General features: G+C 37.8%; 1 protein-coding gene across 2 annotated transcripts; it reads right to left on the bottom strand.

Moving 5' to 3' along the window:
* Window positions 1-103: 103 nt before the first annotated feature.
* kif2a (kinesin family member 2A) lies at window positions 104-22476 on the bottom strand. 2 transcript variants are annotated; one of them, XM_036579418.1, is made up of 21 exons: window positions 22293-22476; window positions 19288-19382; window positions 19018-19140; window positions 18603-18657; window positions 17823-17951; window positions 15203-15303; window positions 12509-12604; window positions 12240-12294; window positions 11239-11401; window positions 11048-11138; window positions 10856-10919; window positions 10666-10757; window positions 9671-9813; window positions 8879-9083; window positions 7480-7590; window positions 7309-7376; window positions 6260-6349; window positions 3559-3742; window positions 3215-3316; window positions 1606-1741; window positions 104-1406 (listed from the first exon to the last, which is right to left on the bottom strand). In XM_036579418.1, exons 1-21 carry the CDS (start codon window positions 22351-22353, stop codon window positions 1321-1323), a joined length of 2250 nt encoding a protein of 749 aa, XP_036435311.1. In that variant the 5' UTR covers window positions 22354-22476; the 3' UTR covers window positions 104-1320. The 2 variants fall into 2 exon arrangements, with proteins under 2 accessions (XP_036435311.1, XP_036435310.1); XM_036579417.1 differs by lacking the exon at window positions 6260-6349 and having other exon boundaries at window positions 3559-3709.
* Window positions 22477-22784: the final 308 nt, after the last annotated feature.

Raw genomic sequence — 22784 nt, 5'->3', positions numbered from 1 at the left:
ATCACAGTCTCTCTGTCTCTACATTTCCTTACTTTGGCCCTACAAAGCAAGAAAGCACACAGATTCAGCACCAACTGACAGAATAAACTTCCCAAAAATCACATCAGATTTGTCAAATCAATGTTTATTTAGCCACCATTGACTTTGGTGCTAACAGTGAAAACATCAGCTGTAGGTGAGTGGTTTGACCTAAATAACTGTTAACAGCATCTTGTCCTAATGTTTTTTGTTTTTTTTTTTTCTTTTTACAAATGTTGCTACTAGGTGTTGCAAAATTTTGGAAGTATTAAATGTAGAAAGCAAAGAGAGGAATGCTTTGTGCAACAGTTAGTCTGCCAGAAACCAGAAAACATGGTATGACACAAATGAAAGCAATCTACAGCTGGTCAAACAGAATTAACACATCAGCAAAGAAAATTAAAACAACAAAAAAAAATGAAATAAAAAAAAAAAAACACCTCTCACATGCAAGCCTATCAATGTTGACTCCTGCTCTACTCCTGCTCTACTCCTACCCCAGCATAGCAGCAACCTCCTTAAAAACACTTGTCAGAAATAAAACGGTGGGACTGAAACGACCATAACAAACGAAATAATGAACCCTCCAATGGGAGACAAAGGAATAATACAACTTGTGTCTATGCAGTGCTGACGGAGGTTCAATTACAACCTCCGCAGAAACAACATACTGTAAAGTGCAGCTGGGCCTGGTCTATCATGCTTATAACAGAATGGTGAACAGGGTACTGAATGCACATGCATAGAATTTAGAACAACTTCAAATGATGGAAGTGGTAAGAACCCTAAAAGAACGGACCATGTAGTCAACAGCCACTTACCTAAAATTAAAAAAATAAATAAATACGAACAAATTAAAAAAGAAAACAAAAAAAAAAACACATTTCCCAAGTTTACCAGAGTCTCACTTCATCAAGACCTCCAAGACAAAAATTAATTCACTTTCCTTAATCCTTTCCTGATGTGTAAGTGTTCGTACAGCTGTTTAGCCAATCTTCAAGGGCTGTTTATTGGAAATACAAACCAGATGATTCATTTGTAAATACATGAATGCAACTAATTGCAGACTTGAAGATCAGCAGTCAACTTAAAGCAGTCCCGTACGCGGGTGCAACCAATGTTTTGAAGATTGAGCAAAATAAAGAGAAATCCATTTTCTGAACAATTCTTCTGAACACTAGGTCATCTAGCACAGACTCTCCTTGCTGTCATATTTGTTTTGTTTTTTTTTGTGGAAACTGCTTCATTGTTAAGCACTAAGTGTCTAGCAGTCATGCTTGTGCCCATGACCTCAGTCCCAGCCTACAAAGCACGAGGTCTTTTGGGACTGATCTGCTTACTGGCTTGCTCCTCTTCCTGCAGGGCAGAGCGGAACGACCTCACTTTATCTGTACAATGAAGGCAGAAACACATACACAAAATCCTGCTATTAGTAATGAGCAACACAAAAAAGGGTCATTTGTTTTTTGATTAACAGCTATACAAAAATATGCAGCCAATGAAAACGTGTTTAAATTAAACGTGTAAACTTTTAACTTGGATATTATGGAAAGCTGAATACTGAACAAAGTGGAGAAAGTAGGTTACCTCTGAGCTCAATCAGGATATCAATCTTTTGATCAAGAATCTGCTCAAGCTGGGAAGAGTAGGAGTCTACGTCATAATCCACTTCCTCGGTCATCTTCAGCAAAACCTTCTCATCCTCCAGCCACCTAATCGACTCCTGTACACAAAAAACGGCAAGTTTAAGTATCAAAAGTACTGATTATCTAATTTATTTTGTCAAGGATTTCTTCTTTGATATGCCCAGGTCAGCAACACATCTATCATGTGATGTATCGCACTGTGTGGCTGTTTTATTAGGTTTATCTCTAATTTCCTTAGTAACACAATGACAGTGTAATGGGACACTAATTGTTCATGTGGACATAAACATTATCTGACTTTATCTGGCTCCGATGTGGGCTTCAGTGCAAACATCCACTTGTTTACTACTGATACTGTATCGCTAAAACCAATAAAGTGACACAGAAAACTGGACAATTTGCAATCTTGTAACCATCCTGTACACACAATTTCAATTAGGCTTAAAAATTGATATGAAAAATGTAACCTAGAGCAGTGTTTCTCAAACCTGGTCTTTGAGGTCCTCTGCCCTGGCACGTTTTAGTGTTTTACCTGCTCCCAACACACCTGATCCAACTAATCAGCTCATTAACAGCCCAATATTGAGTTAAATTGGCTGTGTTAAAGCAGAACACTAAAAATGTGCAAGACAGTGGGCCTCCAGGACCAAGGTTAAAAGACACTGACCCAGAAGTTCCAAGTCTCTGGGACGTGAGTCCAAGTTGAGTCTTGGATAGAGTTTAGTATTGCATTGTACCAAAGTAAACTACTAAAAACCCATCAAGTCTGACAAAGTTTCAAATAACAAGCCTGTCATCAAAACCTTCAGGCTGTCGAAACTGAATCACTACATACAGTAAAAGTGGTGTTTAAAAAGGTAGTACATAATAAGGATAGCAACTTGTTAGCTAGTGCAACAGCTAATTTACCTTCAGTTGTTAGCTAATCTATTTGATGTTTTACTAAGTTACAAATCATATTTCTCTCAAAATTACCAAAACTTTAGCTGAATTAGGTTTTATGTAAGCTAGCTAGCATACTAGCTACACAAACTACAGCTAACCAGATGTTCTGATGTTAAAATTGTTTTTTTAGCTAAAATTGTTTTAGTTAGCTAGAAGGTGTTTTGCCTCTCTTTAAACACCGCATTTACTGATACTTGAGACATTTTCACAATACATGACATGTATCACAATATTTTCACACAAACATAATGCACTAGTAGAGCCTCTGGGTACAAAGATTTTTTATTCAACCTTTAAAATACTACTACACTGCACTATATCCAATTAAATAGGACTAAATATTTTCAATGAAACATTCAGTTGGTCAGTGTTCTTTAAGTACCAACAATATCCACTATATGCCCAGAAAAGTTTATCACTATAACAAAATGCATTACGATAACAATAAAATATGATATTGCCCAATGACAAATATGATATTGCTCTACTGTAGCACTTTATTCCATCAATTAGACTAAAGATTTTATTAAAGACAACATGAGACTCAAGTCTGGGTTGTTGACTCAAAGTCCCCATCTCTGATGCACAGTGCAAATGTCACTGACCTCAAACACTGCCCTGTGGTACTCCAGGACCTGCTCTTCCATTTCCACCAGTTGGGATACCGCCTCATGGAAGGTAAAGAGCTGAGGGGACACTTCCTCTTCCTGCAAAACACAACAGCCATTCCAATAATACAGGGTCAACATTAAATCAGTAATGTATAGCATTTTAAACACTATCTTTAGACAGGATACATCAAAACACTAAAAGATCTATCTTTAGGTCAGACTTTTATAACCCTCAACTTACAAATTATGACAGCTGTGCTGAAAATATGAGAATAACCTAATATTTCACCACATTCTTAGATGCTGAACATATGGTCGAGGATATAAAAGGAGCTTACATTCTGTTCACACAGCAGTTTTAGATCGTCTCTCTGAGGGGAGTTGCTCAGCTCCCACTCCTCATCCATGATGTCCAGCTGGTTAATGGCGTTCATATTGGGTCGAACTCCTTCTGCCACAGCATTAGGGTCCACGGTTAGTTCCTTCACTCTGTGGGCACAGGAGGAGAGAGAATGCTTATAACTACTGCAACTTCCACAGCAACCATACTGACGTGAATGACACCACACACAGAAAACAAGGGCTGCAATCACATTTCCCAAGTGTGAACAGCTTGACGTGATTTGACAGGGTCATATTCTGAACCACTTTACAAAAAGAGGAGATGGACAGCCGTCTTAACTAATAATTTAACAGTCTGTTACATTTCTGACTGCTTATGGTGTCATTGCATTTATTTAGTCCCCCACAGTGATTCTTATTAATTCTCGCAACAAAAGGTTAAACCAGCAGTGCCCCCCATGCTTCCGGAGATCAACCACCTTGCACCGAGTACCCCACCCCAATTCTTATGCAAATGCTACAGTCTCCTCAACCTCATCAGAAGCATCACGATAGTACAGTCAGGTGTTTCACATGAGGGTTGGAACTAGGGGTGGGTAATATGTCGAAAGTATATAGTACATAATAAATAATACTCAATATTTTCAAGATATAAATTGTGATATGCAATTTGTAATTTAACATCCTCTACAGAGAACACACTTCTGCACATTTTAATGCACAATTACTGTTTTTGCTAAATAAAAAAAAAATTCTAAAATTTCTACGGCCCTGTTTCCAAAAAAGTTGGGACACTGTGCAAATTGTAAATAAAAACAGAATGCAATGATATACAAATCATGTAAACCCTATATTTAGTACAAAATAGTACAAAGACAACATATCAAATATTGAAACATACAAATTTTATTGTTTTTTGAAAAATATAGGCCAATTTTGAATTTGATGCCAGTAATACGTTCCAAAAAGTTGGGACGCGGACATGTTTATCATGTGTTGGATCATTTCTTGTTTTAACAACACTGTTAGCGTTTGGGAACTGAGTAGACCAACTGCTTTAGTTTTGAAAGTGAAATGTTTTCCTATTCTTGCTTGATATAGGATTTCCACTACTCAACAGTTCGGGGTCTCCTTTGTCGTATTTTTTGTTTCATAATACACCAAATGTTTTCAATGGTTTACCAATCTGGACTGTAGGCAGGCCAGTTTAGCACCCTAGCTCTTTAACTATAGAGCCTTGCTGTTGTAATACACACAGAATGTGGTTTAACATTGTCTTGCTGAAATAAACAAGGCCTTCCCTGAATAAGACATCTTATAGAAGGCAGCATATCGCTGTTGTCGGAAGAAAACCTGGTATCTCCACAAGGGTAACCTTACGGGAGAAGAAAAAAACATACTCTACTTATAATGTAAGTCAATGGAACCAGACTTTTTTTCAAGTCATTTTGGGTCATTTCTTTCAGTCCAATCATCATGAAATTTACATACAACGTAAAGAGCAACAGGCATGGTCAAATTATGTCAAAAACTGAAAAACGCCAAAAATGGAGATACATGGTTTTCTTCCGACAGCAGCGATATGTTGCCAAAACCTGTATAAATCATCCAGCATTATAGTGCCTTCACAGATATGCAAATCATCCATGCCATGTGCACTTAAGCCTTGCATATAGAGATTTCTCTAGATGTACCACAGATGATGAAGTTCTTTGATATTTTATGTAGAGAAACATTATTTTTGAATTGCTGCACTTGCCACACAAAACCCCTTTGCCATCTTTACTTCTAAAGGACTCAGCCTCTCTGGGATCATTTGTACATCATTGCATTCTGTTTTTATTTACATTTTGCACAGCGTCCCAACCTTTTTGGAAGCATGGTTGTAATATGTTAAACCCAGCAAATAAACAAATTGTGCACTAAAATGTTTGATGTGTTAATTTATATTCACTTAAAAAATCCACAAAACATGTAATCTGACCATGGGTGCTCAAGCTTTCACGTATGACTGTACGTGAAAACTTAGGCTGCATAAACAGTTTGTTAAGAATTTACTGTTTTTGTGGTCACTGAAACTAGCATGTTCACCTAACACCTGTTCAGCCTACAGCAGTTTAGCCCTGCGCATTCACATTGAAGTTAAAAGCAGTGTTTCAGCCTGGACTGCTTTTTGAGCCCTTTCTAAATTTCTTTTTAATCCACAATATACTTGGAAAAGCTTATCATACAAAATTTACTATGATAACAATATATCGTTACGTTCTGCGTCCATAGGAACTGAGGTCTGCAGGACAGTAGATCTCTAAGAGCAGGGTTGTGCACATTGTTTCTGCCCCAAACAGAAGAGAAAGCAATCACAACAAAAACAGCACTGAAAAGGCACAGCACACATGCCCAAGTTTGAAAATATGAAATGAAAACAGATTAAAATAGGAGGGAGGTTGATGAAAAATATTCACCAAGCACGACACTCAAAATGGGACAAAGAAGCAGCATTTACTTCTGCATTAGAGTGCACTGTGTCTGCTGAAAGGACAGACTGAGTGCGTTATCTAGGTGCATGACACTGCATGAAAGCGAACATCCCTTTCCATGTGTCACAGGCCAAAAATTAGCCAACAGGATGCAACCAGAAAGTGAATGGCATGAGTGTGCCTGTGAAGCGAGTGGGAAGCTGAAATAATAGGCTTGTGCTCATACTCATAGGTGGGGGAGAGCTCAGAGCGACTTCCACCCCCCTGAGAGAACGGGATGTCTGAGGGACTAATCCCAAACTCCTTTACCCTGAAGCAGCCAGGAAGATGCACAAAAGACAGGTGACAAAAGAGAAAGAGAAAGAGAAGGAAGAGGAAGACAAAGAATCAGGAGACAAACATTTGACATGCATGTTATTTGTAAGACATTTAAATATTTAAATCTGATTACAACATTTAAAAACCACTGTACAAAATAAGTCTGCATCAACTCGCTTCACGTTTAGTTTGGCTAATAAGAGTCAGTGTGATAATAATTTACCATTAATATCAGCTTCAACAGTGAAATCTCTGTTAAAGACCTTCCCTGTGGAAAAAAGTGTCTGGTCCACTCTCTCTGGTTTTCTGCGTTTTTGCACATAAAATGTGTTATGAGCTCTTCCCCTTTACGTTTACCTAATATCAGGCTTAAGTTAATAGTTCATGTATTTTAATATCATAAGGTCAATGACAATGACATTTTTCTGTGCCCAAGTCCATTATTTTCACATAAAATAATAATAACCCAACATAAGAAATGCATGACATACAACACAGCATATGACAGTCAAAATAAATAATGGCATTTAACACATTATTATATGTCTCCTTCATGTGAATATATTTCCAGTGCATCAAAATAAAATTTAGGCATTTATGCCTTCAAAAATGTAAAAATGTAAGGTAGCACGACTGTCCGACCACATATGCAGATTAAATAAACTATTAAAAAATTATTTTCTTAGATAGAATTCTAAATAAAATAATTTGGCATGATGTTATGCTTGAAACCTTTAAAATCATAAAATGCTGCAAGATAGGTGAACTTTAAGAGTAAATTATCAGTTCGAAATTCCTTATTTGTCACTGACCCTATAACTAGTAATGGTTCAACACCAGGAGGAGCAGCACAGTACCATTCACTGTCAGCGTTAAATGAGGAATATCAGAAAGCAGGCAGATAGTTCATAGGACATATGAACTAAACTCAAGAAGAGGCTGCAATCCTACCTGTTGGCATATCGTAGTGTATTCAGAGTGTTTTCACAGGAAGCCATTCCAGGAGAGATAGTGGCAATCTGAACAGGAAAAGCAAAGATAAAGAGTTTGGAAATCATTTGCATTAATAACAAGACTGAGTTCTGAATACAGATTTATGGGGAAGAGGGAGTGGCTATTTACCATGCATGTCCTGGAATTCTCCCCGATGAAGGAGTCTCTGAGCACCTGTGTGAGTTTACTGGCTCTGAACGGTGTATGTGGTTTGTTCCGCCCCAGGGCTCTGATACACTCCTAATAAACAGAGGTTTCCATTTTAGAGCACATCTCAAGCAGCTTTAGGATACATAAGCATTTTAGCGGAATATAAAATTAAGTTATGCTCATCAGACACACAAAGCGACACTTTGGTCAAAGATCTAATTTACACAATTTTCCCCTTACCATAAATACATCATTCATGTTAAGTATCTGAAGTTTGCATCAGTATTTTTGCACTGGAGCTGTGAAGATAATGTAGCTAACAGGTAACAAGCTTATAGCCACATGTTAGAAGTGCGCAAAACGCAAGCCTGTATCATGGAGTCACCTAAGATCAAACTGTTACATAATCTCTAGTTTTGTTTATGTGGTTTCTGGCAAAGCATGATGTAGTTATGTATAAAAATAGTGCAGCAGCTATTTTGAAACCTCCACCTTGAGACGAAAGTGCAGTGTATGCCAAACATAACATAAGCAAGTCTATGTAACAGGAATGCATGATGAAATCACTATCTGTAGATAGTTCCCTTAAGCAAAGACATCAGCGCTAAAAAGTTATTCCAATTTCACAGAAATCTCAAACCAACACTTGATGATGTATTTATTGTTTTCAGAAGAGCTGGATGTTTAGGCAATGCTGGGCTACTGTGTTAAAAGGTCTACATTTTATTAATTTTATTGCATTTGTACAAAATAAAATGTTATGTATTGGCATTTTCTGGTATGTACAGTTGTATGCAAAAGTATGCACACTCCCAATCAGTGACATGATTTGTTGATTTTCTAAGTGAAAATAAGTTCTCTACAGGGAACAAACTTAACTATGGAATTTTTTCTGAACATTTTTTGCACAATTTCTATTTATTTGCTGTCTTTAATATATTGGGGGAAAAAAAGCATAAAATGTAAAATGTGACATAACTCATTACTCATGCTAAAAAAGACTAAATTCAACAAACAAACTGCACTATTGTGTATTAAAATATGCAGTGTGCTCTCTTTAAAGAATGTGTTTACTTATTTTCACTTAGAAAATCAACGAGACATGTCATTTGACCAGGGGCGCTTCAAACATTTGCAAACAACTGTACGTGCTGATGTCAAGTATTTTCCATCAGCCTCCAATTCCCATAATAGTACATCACTATAATTTGAGCTTCTTAACAAATTGGTGTGGTTTGAGGCAAGTATGTGATGACTTACATACAGTCTGCATAATGCTAATAGATGGCTTTACTGGGGACATCAAATAGAGTAAGAAAAACCCATTGCTTTAATTGGTGGTACAATTTTCCATATTTTTCACTCAGGGCTCTCTGACCTTAAGTGCAAGTAGACTCTTGTTGATTTCGGCACCCTCGAGACGTGTCTGCCGGTCAGCGCTGGACGTGTCAGCTCCACGCTCATTACCTGCCAGGTCAATGAGCGAGAACTTCCCGTGCATCTTCCCCTTCCTCCGCAGAATTATCTGAAACACGGCGTGGCTGCGGGATGAGTGGGCATTGGCAGAAGTCTGGCCTGATGTTCTGAGAAAGGAAAGGTGAATGACAAAGAGTAAAGAGTCAATAAAACCAGCTAGCTACAGTGAATAGGAGCTGAAAATGAAACAGGCTATGTTTATTCCATCAAGGGTTGGGTGGATCTGAAGCTTCTAAAGAAGAGTGGGCTAGTTGAATAACATATTGAATGCCTTAGTTTGATGTTTTGTCTTCTGCACTCTCATGCTTATAAACTGATATCTTTGCATTGTTTGCATGTCGAAATACATGCAGTGTATTTAATTATGGTAAAGTTCACAATGCAAGGTTAAAAATGCCATGAAACCAAATCTTGCCCAAATGTCACACAGATCTGTTTTTCAGATGTGGTCCTACATCACACACATATGATATGTGGCCAGAAATACATTGCTTTCAAACACATATGACTGTACTGAATCAATAAACTGGAACTGAGTAATATGACTTGTAATGTAAACTTAAGTGCCTATTTATTATGTGTACACAGTGTGTCTTGTTACTGTACCACCCAAATAACCCCAAAAGGAACAACATATTTCATCTATTTCTTTGTCTCTCCACCTATGCATCTATACAAGCCTCTGCACAGATACCTGCAGCTGTTCCCGACCTCGATGAGCTTGAGAACGTCCTCAGTGCATTTGACCTCTCTTTCCTGCAGCCCGACCACCTGCACCTGCTGTTTCCCATCCTCCAGCACACGCAGCTTTGCTTTGCGATTCAGCAGGTCAAACACCTGGGCAACAAAACCAATGCAAAAGTGAATTAGACTAATCAGAAGCAACCAAACCAGAAAAAAGCCAATTTCTCTATACATGTAATTAAATCTCTGAATGCTAGATGCTCATTTGGAATTCAAAGATTTGAATCGGCCCATATGAGAATTGGCATTGGAGAACTGGTTTATTATTTTGATTTTAACCGATCTGTTTTAAATTCTAGAACGTAAATAACATCAGTGAGGTAAGTGCACTTGCCCTGTATTTAAATACTGCTACACCTATATTTAATTTAAACAAACAACTGATTTTTCATTTGCAAATTTAAAATTCAAAAAAGCAAAGCAGCACTATTATAACAAAATCTCTCAAAAATAGTAACTTTTCAGGAGAAAAAAACATCCTCAATTTACAACAGAAAGTGAAAAGAGAATTAATGTAAGGAAGTCATTTTGGACTATGTGTACTGGTTCATTCATTATGAAATTTTAAAACACTAATGAGCAGCTAGCGTTTTCAAATGATGTAAAAAACAAAACAAAAATGGAAATTTTTTTGGAAGGTTTTGTCCAGACAGTGATAAAGTAATGTTACGCTGCAACTTCGGCTACTAAAAAATATGGGTACTTGTATGTTCCATGTGTTCACACAGTGAAGAAATCAAAAGAGGGCATTTAAAGAAAAATAAAGAAAGAAATTGGCCAAAAACTGTAAAGAAATCAGGATCAGAATCAGCATTTAGAGTTCAGGATCATTGTACTTCTACTGAATATCAATCAAATTACAGAGGTGCATAAACACCACCCTGAAGAAAATATTTCACAACATCAAAGTTCTGGAAACAGACTCAAAATGCTTCAGCCACTTGCCTTTCCACTGTAGATTTCAAAGAAGGTTGCGTAGACCTGAAGCTCCAGCTTCTTGTAGTTGGGTTTCTTCAGCATGAGGAAAACATCGCGAGCTGCATGTGGAGCGAGTGAAAGGGCTTAATTATAAGAACAGAAGAGCCACTGTTTTAAAATCCTCCAACAGCAGCACAATATAACAAAGACACGTTACCAGCTAACGCGTAGATTCCTTTTGAACAGTCTTGGTTCTTTCCTGAAAAATCTCCACCCATAGTCTGAAAATACCAAAGACATCAATGTTTCAAAGGTAAAAAAAACAATATTTTAGTATGAATACTACATCATACTTTAATTACTGCTGAGCATAAAAGAATAATACAATACTTATATAATAATTCCTCACATGTGTTTTTCCACTCCCTGTTTGGCCATAGGCAAAGCATGTGGCCATTCCTCTCTCAAAGATAGTTTCCACCAGAGGCCTTGCTGTAAACCTGTGCACAACAACTCCATACATTACAATGCATTTTCCATCCACAACTACATCAAGTTACCATCAGTGCGTAACAACTTGACACAATGAAAAAAAGTGACCTGTAAACCATTTCATTCGTTGTGCTGTCGTCAAAGGCATAATCAAAGCGAAAGGTTTGGTTCTCTAGGAAACGGGTCAGGTCCACTTTCTGCTTGGGCTCATGGACCATGACGACATCTTTACTGGGGATGGTGATCACATCTAGCTCCTTTGCAGTAAGTTCTACAGCACAGTTAAAAACATGTAAACATAGAACACAGCTCTAAAAACCACACTAGGGCTGCCAATTGGGCTCAGAAATTACATTTGAATTTGTCCTTGTTAGTTTGTCAAATATTCAAGGTGCAAAGAAAATGAGTAGGATAACATACAATACTGCAGTAACCAGCATTTTTCTAATACTACATATCATAAATCCATGGGCGCTCAGTTTAAAGCATCCTCAAAAGCTCACAGCATTACAAACCAATGATTCTCAACCTTGGGGCAGCAAGACGGATGTCACAAAAAGGTACATAGGCCTTTTGTGACAGATCTTTGAGAATGAATCTTCCATAACAGTGATATCCTGTTATTACAATCAAAAGTGGCTATGTGAGTGAAAGCGCACACACAAAGTCTTTGGCTGCGTCCAAACAGGCATACTACTACACAATACATACAATAGAAATTAATGGACTTCTAATGGTGGTGACACACTATTCAGTACATTAGTATGCTGTTTTGGACATAGCCGTTAACTGGTGCAGGTGGTCTTTTTTGTGGCCAAGAAGACCAGTGTATACTTTTTCTGGCTTGAGGCTCGAATGCTTAACACAATGCGCCAGCCTGCCAGTGGTTGTGATCTCACGGTTTGGTTGCTTCTGATTAGTCTAATTCACCGAAAAGCAGTTCACAAGTTCAATGTAATTAGGATACTTAAAACTTGCAACTTATCCTGTTGACTATAATAAAATTTGCAGCTCCTGCGAATTGAAAATTCTTGAACTGCAATTTCGATATAAAAATTCACTCAAGTGTTTACCAAAGATTGATCACTGCCAGACAAAGTCTCCTTTACCTTTTTTGTTGAGAGGACGCTTCCTCACGCAAACACATATTCGGTGCTCTTCAATCTGCCAACATTACATAAAATACAACGGATTGCTATGTATTCTGTCATGGCAGATCATCACCATCAATAAAAATTCTACAAAAACAGCACTACAGTTAAAAGAAGTAGCAGTTTTCAATTATAATGAGCAAAACAAAGCTTAATATTTACAGTTCCTCCAAAAAATAACTGCCAAAAATATGAAGAACAGTCTCTTTACTTTAGTTCACACTCACCAAATCTGCTGTGGTTAGCGGCCTGTAGTCCAAGCTCGCTCGGAAGTCTCTGATCATCTGCATTATTTCATAGTTAGGGACTGTCGTGTCAACCTCCTTCAAAACAAAATGAACATTCATAATTCATATTACAAGCTGTAAGACACAAGTGTCATGCTTTTAAAACAAGAGTGTAACGCAGGAAAGGCAGGATAGAATCTGTGTGGGGAGATGTTTCTTTTGCACTGACGTAGAACTATAACCTCACGTTATCAATAACAAGTGAAAATTGTGAAGAAGAAAACTGTCTCTTTTAATGGACGGAAAAACGCATGTCTCATTTTGAGCACACACATATTAAAGATGAATCCCACTGATTTTTCTAAGTGTATGTATAATTAAATCATTAAGATGTAAACAAAGTCATTCAGAATGGTATAATGTAAAATGAACAGTTCTAGAGAAAACTTATTTTTTCAGATTTACCACTATTTTACAATTATCAGCACTACGCACAAAAACTCAAGATGTGTAAGTTCATCAGATTTTAGATATAAAGGTAAATAAACTGGCTATATTTGTGTTGTAGACATCGCGAACCCCCAGATCCTATCACTACCACTGTAAAGAAAACATTCTTTCTCTCAAACCACTCTGAAGATTTAAAGATTTTATCAGCAGTGGTCCCCTTTTCTCATTTATCAAGATTTTAATCCAAACTATTGTGCATCATGATGGTGACAGAACAGTTTGTCTTGTTTGTGGCAGAGCAGAAAAAGCTTCTAAAACATGTTCATTATAAAAATGTGGATGTTAAAGAAAATATAATAGTGTACACAAGTTTTAGGCACCTGTGAAAATTGGATTAAAAAATCTATTTATCTGGGCAGTGATTGTTGATTTGCTCAAAAAATAATAAACACAAATATCATTAACACAACAAGTAGTTATTTTAAGTTCGTCAGTGTGTTTGTTCCAAACCTTTCTTTTTTGTAGTTACCATCCAATACCTGATTTTCTAATCAGTACTTCATTTTGTTAAATCTGTAGTATGTGCTGGTGATAGAATTTAATAAATCAATGTGATGGATGGGGATGTTGAGACATCTGCAATCAAATTTTGCTCTTCAAACTAGCTCACTAGCTTTCTTTTTTTTAATTAATTTTTGTAACTTCTACTGGATTTATGTAAATTGCATTTACTAATGATTACTAATGATATAGGATGTGTTTACAAGTACAAACACACTTATTTCTAAGATAAATGGTTTTATATAATGTGGATCACAGCTGAAAGGCTGGGGAATAATGGCCAATACTTTGGTGCAACTAAGCAAATGTTTATAGCCACTTTTTGTTTATCTAGATGTAGCCTTGTCTGTTCATGCCTGGTCTTTTTTGTAGAATGGGGTGTACCCGGTGTGTGTGGATTTTAGTTGCAAATAAATAAATATTATTATTACTAGTACTGTTACTGTTGCTTCTGTTCCCATTATTATTATTATAATTATTATTAGTATTATAGCAACTAAAAAGTATTCTTCATTGTGTAAATACTATCACACACTCTAGTAGCTTCTTCAGTATAGCAGCCGTTTTTAGTCATTCTCTCCTGCAGCCTATCTTCATGTTTGTTTTTACCTCTTCACTCATTTTCAATTCCATTTTGCACCTTGTAGTTGGTGTCTAAAAAATATTTCACTCTTATAATACATTTTTCACATTAAGTTTACACCTCGCGGGTCCGATTCTTCTTTGTCGTGCTTAATGGTTTCCTGGCCCACCAGACTTGAAACGATTGCCCATTCACAAGTCAGAATGCTGTGCAGGTTAAACAAATGTACAGTGCTCTTTTAAGCATTACATTTTTATTAAACAAAGTGACAGAAAGTGACAGATTTGACTGTTTATTTTGTTTGGTGAAAGTACATGTGTAGAACGTTCTTGCTGCTCAGCAGCACAAAGGCCGTGTGTGTAAATGACCAGCGTGTGCAAGCTGTAGCAGTTTGAAACTGACCCAAATGTGTCCAAACTTGAACGTCTGAAACAGGGTGTAAAAATACAAAATATTTATTAAAACAGCAGTATGTTTAGAAAGAGTTATATAAGTTGTTCATGCTCATGTTTAGTTTGTCTTGGGGGCACCGCTGTTTGCAGTTCACTGTGTTTGGGCTTATCACGATATGGCAAAATTCATATCATATCATGAGAGAACATCATACCGGTATTTACTTTTAGACCAGTATACTGCCCACTCCTATGTAAAGGTTCCACTACGTGAAAAATAGCATCCATTTTTTCATGTGAAAGAAACATACTTGAATGAGAACATCTCAGGATGACCGTTAGAAATTTTGGGCTAAATGTGGGTGGGAATGCATACTTACTAGGGTGGGACAAACAGAGAGTGAAATTTCTAAACCAATCCAATGCATCGTCAAGGCAGAGGTCAAAGTAGGGGGCAATATGTTAGTGTTATGTTAGCTAGCTTGCTTCGTTTGTGTTTTTGACTGTACCATAGACGTTAAAAAAGCATGCACTAGAAGGATTTGGGGGTGGGTTTTTGAGGAGGTATATTTCAGGAAACGAATTTCGCCACAATCAGGCATCAAAAGTTTAACAGGTTGTCCCCAGTCGTCTCGTATGTCTCACATTCTCATTACGAGATTGTGTCTGGCCCTTTGAGGCTAGGTGTGAAAAGGCCTTTAGACTGACCTGTGCTCTCTTCTCCCTTAGCTCCTGCTGCTGCAGTCTTCGCCTCTCTCTCTTCTCCTGCAGTTTTTCCACCTCTTTCACGCAGTTGGACTTCCTCCTCGCTGCCAAATACATATGACAACAGAGTCAGACAATCCTGACTAAACAAAAGTATCAGTTACTTCCTCTTAAAAAAGATCTCTTCCTCTTATCTCTCACTCTCTGCATTAGTTTGAGAGATACAGGCAGGGAGCATATCTGTGCCCAAAACCACATACTACTATACCACACATACTGTAATAATGAATGGACTTCTATTGGTGGTCTATTACTTTTGACATACTTTTATGGTTTTGGACACAGCCCATGTGTCCCATTCAGAGTCAATGAGTGCCTGTGGCAGGTGGCACACAGTAAAAACAACAACAGGGCCTTCAATCTTAAATAAGCTGTTTTCCCCACAGCTGCTGGCTTTTATCTGCCATCTAACTGGCAACAGTCACTTTCCTTTAATGAGGAGTACAATGATTCTGTAAGTCAGTGAGACTTAAACAAACAGCAAATCATGAGACAGAAGTGGGCATGTGAGGTCATGCAACACAATCCTCCACACCCTCATCCTAAACCAACTAGAGGTAATCATTCCTCTGATTCCACTCTTAACATACATCTTCGAACATATCAATAACGTTGTAATAATGCTGGAGATTCTGTATAAGGTTATATGATGTATGCTTTTGTAGGAATGCAATAACATATGAATTCTAATCAAGGCATCAATTACCACAACATGATTCCATCAATCCAACTCTATGAAACTACATTTTTATGTTTGAAGCACTTTCTAAAGAAAACAGAATTGTATAGTGAAAAAGCTTAAGGTTTACATCCTTAACCCTTAACAGTGACCGACATTTGTGCACTGACTTAATACCAGTTTAAGTCAACAGCCAGACTCACTTAAGCTCCACAAATTCAAAGCAAGAGGATTAATCTGTGCAGGGAGCCAGGTCAGTGCTTGCACTGAAATAACTTCACTCTTCACAGAGGCTCTGCTATAAATCGTCCCCCACAGGGAAGAAGCGAGATGAGTATACATAAGCAAGGCTTAATTCCACAGCAAAAAAAAAGGATGCTTTCTGCTTCTCCAAAAGATCCAAAATACAGTTGCTGAATTTGTTTCTCTCAAGAGTTGCATCTGGTACCACACATTCTATCAATTTATATTCACAGACATAAACAATAATTACCAACAACAAACATTGGTGCTCACCAAACGTGAAGACGACAGTTTGTTCAGTATTTTGTTCATGTAGGGTGTTTTTACATATTGTTTTTTTAAAGCAGCACTACGTAAGATTTCTCATTACTGTATCAGGAGAAAAAAACTTGCTAAAAAACTATGCTAAAATAAGGTGTGCGTGACTATTACAAGTTTTGACTATTTGAGTACTCTTTCAACCCGCTTGGAATCGTCAGATTCATCCCTGCCGGGAAGGGGTCCGGAGCACAAACGTTACAATTTCATGCAGTTACACATTTCCACTACAGAGGTCTCCAAATCCCCAAAACTTCCAAAGTGTAGTTTTAAATGAACAAAACTCAATTCTGTTTAAGTGGATCTAAAAAGACACCAGCTGCAAATGGCCTCGGTGCTTTTTGTGTTCACAATATAAGGAAACATCAAAGAGGATTCAGTTCTCTTTCTGGCCTTCTTTCACACAGATGAGATTTCAGACAACTTGTTGTTCACACCTAATTCCTTTGGAACCCCACCTGGGTGAGGCTGAATTATGGGTAGTGTGTCAAATTCACCATGCAACAGATCTGGGCCCAGTTTTCCACAACATCTTAGTATTATGATCATCGTAACTGGTTGAAAGAGAGCTCAGTGTGATGCTTGCTCTGCCTCTTAAGAATCATCTTTGTGCTATGACGCTTTGGGAAATCCAGGCCTGATTGTTTGGGCCATGTTCAGACCTATGGTAAAATACTTCAATACCACGAAGTTATTAAAAACTATTAAACTGTTACCACTGTTTATGAAATCATCTTCCATCTAAATTATTTTTATTAAACACTGTTTTCATTATACTGTATATTATGTTCTCGTCATTTTATAAAAGTTTCAATGGGGAAAGCTACTGCACCGTGCAGAGAACTTATTGCTCTAGAATATCACAAGGTGTAGATAAAACAAGGCATACAGAAAACCCACAAGCTCAGTTTAGCCAAAATACAGAATGATTCATAAAGTCCACTGGATATTATTCCAGTTATTGTCACCAAATGTATTTCAGAAAATCTTTTGACTGTTGTTTACATCTTTTGGTTTAATGTAAAATGTGTCTGCATGAAAGCTAAGAGAAACACAACCAAAATGCAGTTTTTTTCTGCTTTAGTCAAGACAAAGGGAACCAGACTACAAACATAAACACACTGTTAAGGTGCTATACTGTGGTCTGCATTATACTGGCCTGCAACATAACAGTTTGCAGCCAAAACTGCCTGGCAGTATTATAACAAAAACACTGTTGTCAGGTTGCAATAGGATACATCCTCTGCAGGGGGGCAGCACTGGGACTCGACTGTGTCCTGTAGGAAACAATGGAGTGTTGTTGAGCTGGCTGTTTGTGATTACCGTTCTGCTGCTGTTGCTGGCTCTGTTGGGTTTGAGTCTGAATAGGCTGGGCTGGTTGCTGGGCAGGTGGAGGGAGAGCTGATTCTGGCTGCTGCTGCTGCTGGCCTGGCCGCACCCGGGTTGAGCCAACTGACAAGAAAACACACAAGTCAGTGTGTTAGACTAACTCAAACAGGGCTGTACTGCTCAAACTTCTGTTACTGATTATCTGTATTATGTAGACAGCAGGCTTCTGTATTGTACATTTTCCTATCTGACAATTAGTGCTGGGCGATATATTGTCTATACTGATATTGGTATACCAAGATACTGACATTACTTTTCGAGCGTAGCTGTATTTTAGTGACATATTTCATCATATTATGAACATTATATGTATCATGTAATTCCCATAAAATAGATGTGCTGCCAAGCAGTCTGTTTTTAGTTTTTTAATTCTATTTTATTTTATACTAAATTAAATTTAAACAAACAATAGTAAGTTTCTGTCCTGGAAATGTGACTTCTGCCTAGTTAATGTGTACAGTACTGTGTAATGCCACCTTTGATGCTATTTGAACAGAAGCAGAACAAAACTGTCATAACTAGCTAAAACAGGTTTGTAAGACACTTTTCCAGCATTATGTAGCAATACTCCATGGAAGCATAGGCACATTCAAATTATTACTGCATGTGTTACTGTGATATATGCAGGAAATATTGTAACATTAATTTTACTCCATATTGCCCAGCACCACTGACAATCATATGGACAAATACAATTATATGAACCAAACATACCTCTATTGTCTCTGGACGGCACCTCAGCCTTTCCAGGAGCAATGGTTCTACGATTCTGCACAACAGTAAGATAACAAGACTCAGTTAGGACAGCCAAATATTTTCAGGATAAAATGTATGGAGCACTTCATGAAGTTTTCTGAATGTATTGCCTTCACTGCATGCAAAATTAGGCCTAACAAACCCAGCTTTTAGGTGTATGAAGTACAGGTGTCTTAACAGTTTAACTGTTAAGACACCTGTACTTCATACACCTAAAAGCTGTTTTCCTCAAGAATCAGTTGGTTCACATTGTTAATTAGATGTCAAGTACTTAACAAAATCCTGAATATAAGCACAAATGAAACTAGGTGATATGTTAAAGACATGGTGAAGATATATTATCCTATGCTGAGTTTGGGGATCTCCTACTAACCTTAGGGATCTTGTTGACCTTCACAGAACTGGGTGTGGGAGGAGGTGGAGTTACGGGGCTCAAGGAAATCTCCTCCTCTGGAGCAACGTCTGGGTTCAGTGAAAATATACACTCCAAGTCAATCTGTTCCAAAAGAGAAAAATATATTCAACCTCAGTCTTTCCTGTACAGTGACAGCATCACAATTTTGCACCAGCCTCTCAATACTGGCACTGTTGTTCCATACATTATTGATGGTGTTATAAGCTTACATAATGCTGTTGGGCTTACCTCTTTTCCTTTCGTGTCTCCATTTTCTATCCATTCCACCGTAACACTTTCATTGTCCTCATTTAAAGAGGTCACCATGGCCTGATGTATTCGCCCTGCAATAAATCAAAAATGAACATATGTGAAATGCAGGCTTGCAGCTTGTGAAAATGCTGTCTCTGACAGGTGGAGAGACTCCCCTGTGCAGCCTTAACAAAACATTTTTCTACCTGAGACCCAAAGCTAAAACCTGATCTTGGCAAGTAAAAGGTGAGAGATACAAAGCTCCTGCTCACAGGACATTTCTGAAGTTGTACTATTCACTGTGATAACGTTCCTGCGGCGAACAGAGCAGAAACAGCAATGTCTCTGTATACATTATTCAGCGCTATCCCTCACATGCCCCAGTCTGTGCAATTATTTAATAGTAGCAACAACAGTGATATAACCAGTCTAACTACCTTAAAACAAGGGACACCAAGACATTTCAATTAGCAGAATAAAACTCACACAGCACTTATCAGCACAAAATGTACAACCTAATGACTAAGGGGTTGTAGGTCTACTTTTATTGAAAACAAAAAGAGAAAACAGGCTCTGTCTTACACCAGTCAAACAAGTTCTATGTAGGCCTGTTAGAATCATTACATCATTGCCTGATCACAGTTATTTCAGCTGACTGAAACTGTTTACATTGCAATTATCTTCCACAGTTGTTAGCTTTCACAAGCATAGGTTTACATCACAATAAATGAATGACAATTGGGTGTATTCTCATCTTTTGGGCTGAGGCAAATACATGCAAATAAAAGCAAGCAGATGATGCATTTATTGATACACATTATGTGTTTTGCCTTAACACATTTAGAAGCAGTGGTGAGTAATGTTTGTTTATTTGAACTTGACCTGTTTCATTCATTATGTGGGAGCTACTAAGCATCAACAGCTATGAAGCAAAACAGCTAATCAGCCAATTAGGCCTGTGCTTTAATACAATGAACAGAAAAAGACAATTAACTTGTTAATCACAACTATTTCTATTGCAATTGATCAACTAAAAGTTCGTGATGATGACAGGTCTTTGAGGTAAATCAATAAATTTAGAATTTATCATGTCAACATTGTAGAACATTTTACAGTTTATCTGATCTTTCCAAAGTGACCTGCCCCTCCTAAAAATTACTGGGAGAGTTCTTGTCTTTCTTGGACTTACTGGTGTTTAAAAGCAATGGCGTCATCAAACACAGGACAATACATTTCATACAGGAACTTCACAAGAAGGAAGAGGGGGTGTTAGGCTTAAGGTATCCGTTGTATTATGTGTAGGCACAGCAGTGACTTAAATACAGCAGTGGAGCACCAAGGAAATTCAAAAGTCATGCTCTTTCAATTCTTCACAAGTATCTGCCATTTTGGACAAACCAACTGTTACTACGTGTGACAGCAGTGATATACATTATTTAAACTGGGATAACTTACTTCATTCCCCCACATCCCACAGTGAGTAATGCTTTCTCACAGACTGACGCACGGGCCGGAAAGACAAAGTCTGATACTCATATTCAGTTTTTATATAAGCCTGTTTCTGCCAGCTTATCCTTAGTTTCATACCCTCAGAAGCCCAATGTTAGAAACAGCTCCTTTTAGGCCAAAGGCAGTCTACTCTACCAAGACAACGGCTGAGGCCAAACTATCCACATAATGTTAACCAACTATTAAGACGTCTGTGTTAACAGCAAGTCAAAAAAAACATTTAATCTGGGTTGCTGGGGTGGAAATTATCTTGTGAACGATTCCTACTGCTTTAAATCATTCTCTTTTTTGATGCAAATAAAGACTATACAACTTACACAGGTAAACTGAAGAATTAGCTGAAGCTGCTGGTGCCTGTGCTGGCTTACTTACAGCTGAAAAATGTGTCATTCAGACATGTAGACTGCTAGCCTGGATGTCTAAAATAGCTTAACATTTGCTAACATTAAGTGTATTTCAAGAAAGAGCAAATGAGCTAACTGAACTTTAGTATTTAGTTAAGCACATCAAGCTCAATCTTAATGCTGGACACAGCTTAGCAACAAAACTACTGTGCTTTACACTTTTTCCTCCAAATATTTCACTAAACACTTGAGCCAGATGAGGTGTATAACGATACAACTGCTGCTGAATAACAGATGTAAAGTTAGGATCTAACGTTTTAAATTAATCATTGTTTATTTAATAAATCTTTTTTCAAGTGATGTGGCCCATTTCTCTAAAATGGGCCAAATCAACGGGGGCCAAATCAATGGGGTTCTGATAGACCCCCCCAATGGTCTATCAGAAAGAGCAGCTTGGGTTCATTTAACTGGAGAACATTGGTTGGTTCCTCTGTTCATCCACAAGGAAAGACAGAAAAAGAGAGAGAGAGAGAGAAAGAGAGAGAGTACAGCAGCTTACACACCTAACTTACATACTAGTAGCGATGAATCATTCATTTCATTCCCCACACTAACTATCCAACAATAGTGAGAACAATACAAATTTCCAATGCTGCTTTAACGTCTACAAACGTTAAAATGTAGCTACATTCCAGGATACCCCTCGTTTCAACACAGTGAAACAGCAGTATTTTAGCATAACTAAACAATAAGCATACTCGTAGAAATGGGTTTTACTACAAAACCTAAATCTGTGTCTACAGTAATCCGCCTCTCAGTAAATAAAATAAAACATGTTAGTCAGTGTGTTGTGTTGAATAAGGGCAGGTCCGTTTCCAGCCTGCAGTAACCGTTGCTGTGTTGTATGTAGGTCGTTCGCTACCAGAGCAACAGAGCCGCACCGGCTAACCGACACCGCGACCAGTGAAGTCAGCAGGCTGGTCCGTTCAAAAACGCTAGCATTAGCATATAGCTTCGCTATTGCTACAGCTAATCCGACCCAAGAGAGACTTCAAAGTGAAAACCTTAACGTTAGTTTGGCTGGCTAGGCTAGCTTTGCTACACTAAGCTAAACACAACCAGCTGGCAACAAACAACGAACTAACTCACCATCGCTCCGTTTTATCTCCACGTATATGCCGACAACGATTCTGCCGAAGTTAACCGCCATGGTTCCTCGGAGATGAACTCGGGCGAGCGCGAATTAAACACTGTTTTTGTTTAAAATGTTCACATTTGTTCCGTGTTGCCCAAACCCGGGAGGCGGCCAGCGGGAGAAATAAAAGGAGCAGAGCGGCATGTGCGCATGCGCAAGCCGCTCAACTTCGGTGACGCTATATTTTAAACTGGGTGGGTAGTAAGCAAACGGGGAAGAATGGTAATAGAAGTACTGTTATTACTATGTTATTATATCATTAATAACAAAACAACTACGTTGATGTTCTAGTTATTATTATATCATTTGATGTTTTGTGATCCAACCTTGAACTTCATTTGTAATTATACTGATTTTTCAACATTTTTTGCATAATTAAATCAATAAGGTGAAAGTAATTCAGAGTGAAATGCTCCATTCTATTCAGAACTGTTTACAACAGTGAT

Source organism: Colossoma macropomum, unplaced genomic scaffold, assembly GCF_904425465.1.
Source record: "Colossoma macropomum unplaced genomic scaffold, Colossoma_macropomum, whole genome shotgun sequence".
Lineage (NCBI taxonomy): Eukaryota > Metazoa > Chordata > Actinopteri > Characiformes > Serrasalmidae > Colossoma > Colossoma macropomum.
Note: the sequence above shows the minus strand (reverse complement) of the source record. Positions and strands in the feature narration are given on the sequence as shown.

What these genes read in the sequence shown, in the direction of transcription:
- kif2a (XM_036579418.1), bottom strand. Translation starts at nt 22,353, where the DNA reads ATGGCGGTTAACTTCGGCAGAATCGTTGTCGGCATATACGTGGAGATA. An exon ending in ACGAATGAAATGGTTTACAG is followed by an intron (nt 11,139 to 11,238) that starts GTCACTTTTTTT and finishes TGTTGTGCACAG; the next exon opens with GTTTACAGCAAGGCCTCTGG. An exon ending in TCCCCCACCTATGAGTATGA is followed by an intron (nt 3,743 to 6,259) that starts GCACAAGCCTAT and finishes AAGTTGCAGTAG; the next exon opens with TTATAAGCATTCTCTCTCCT.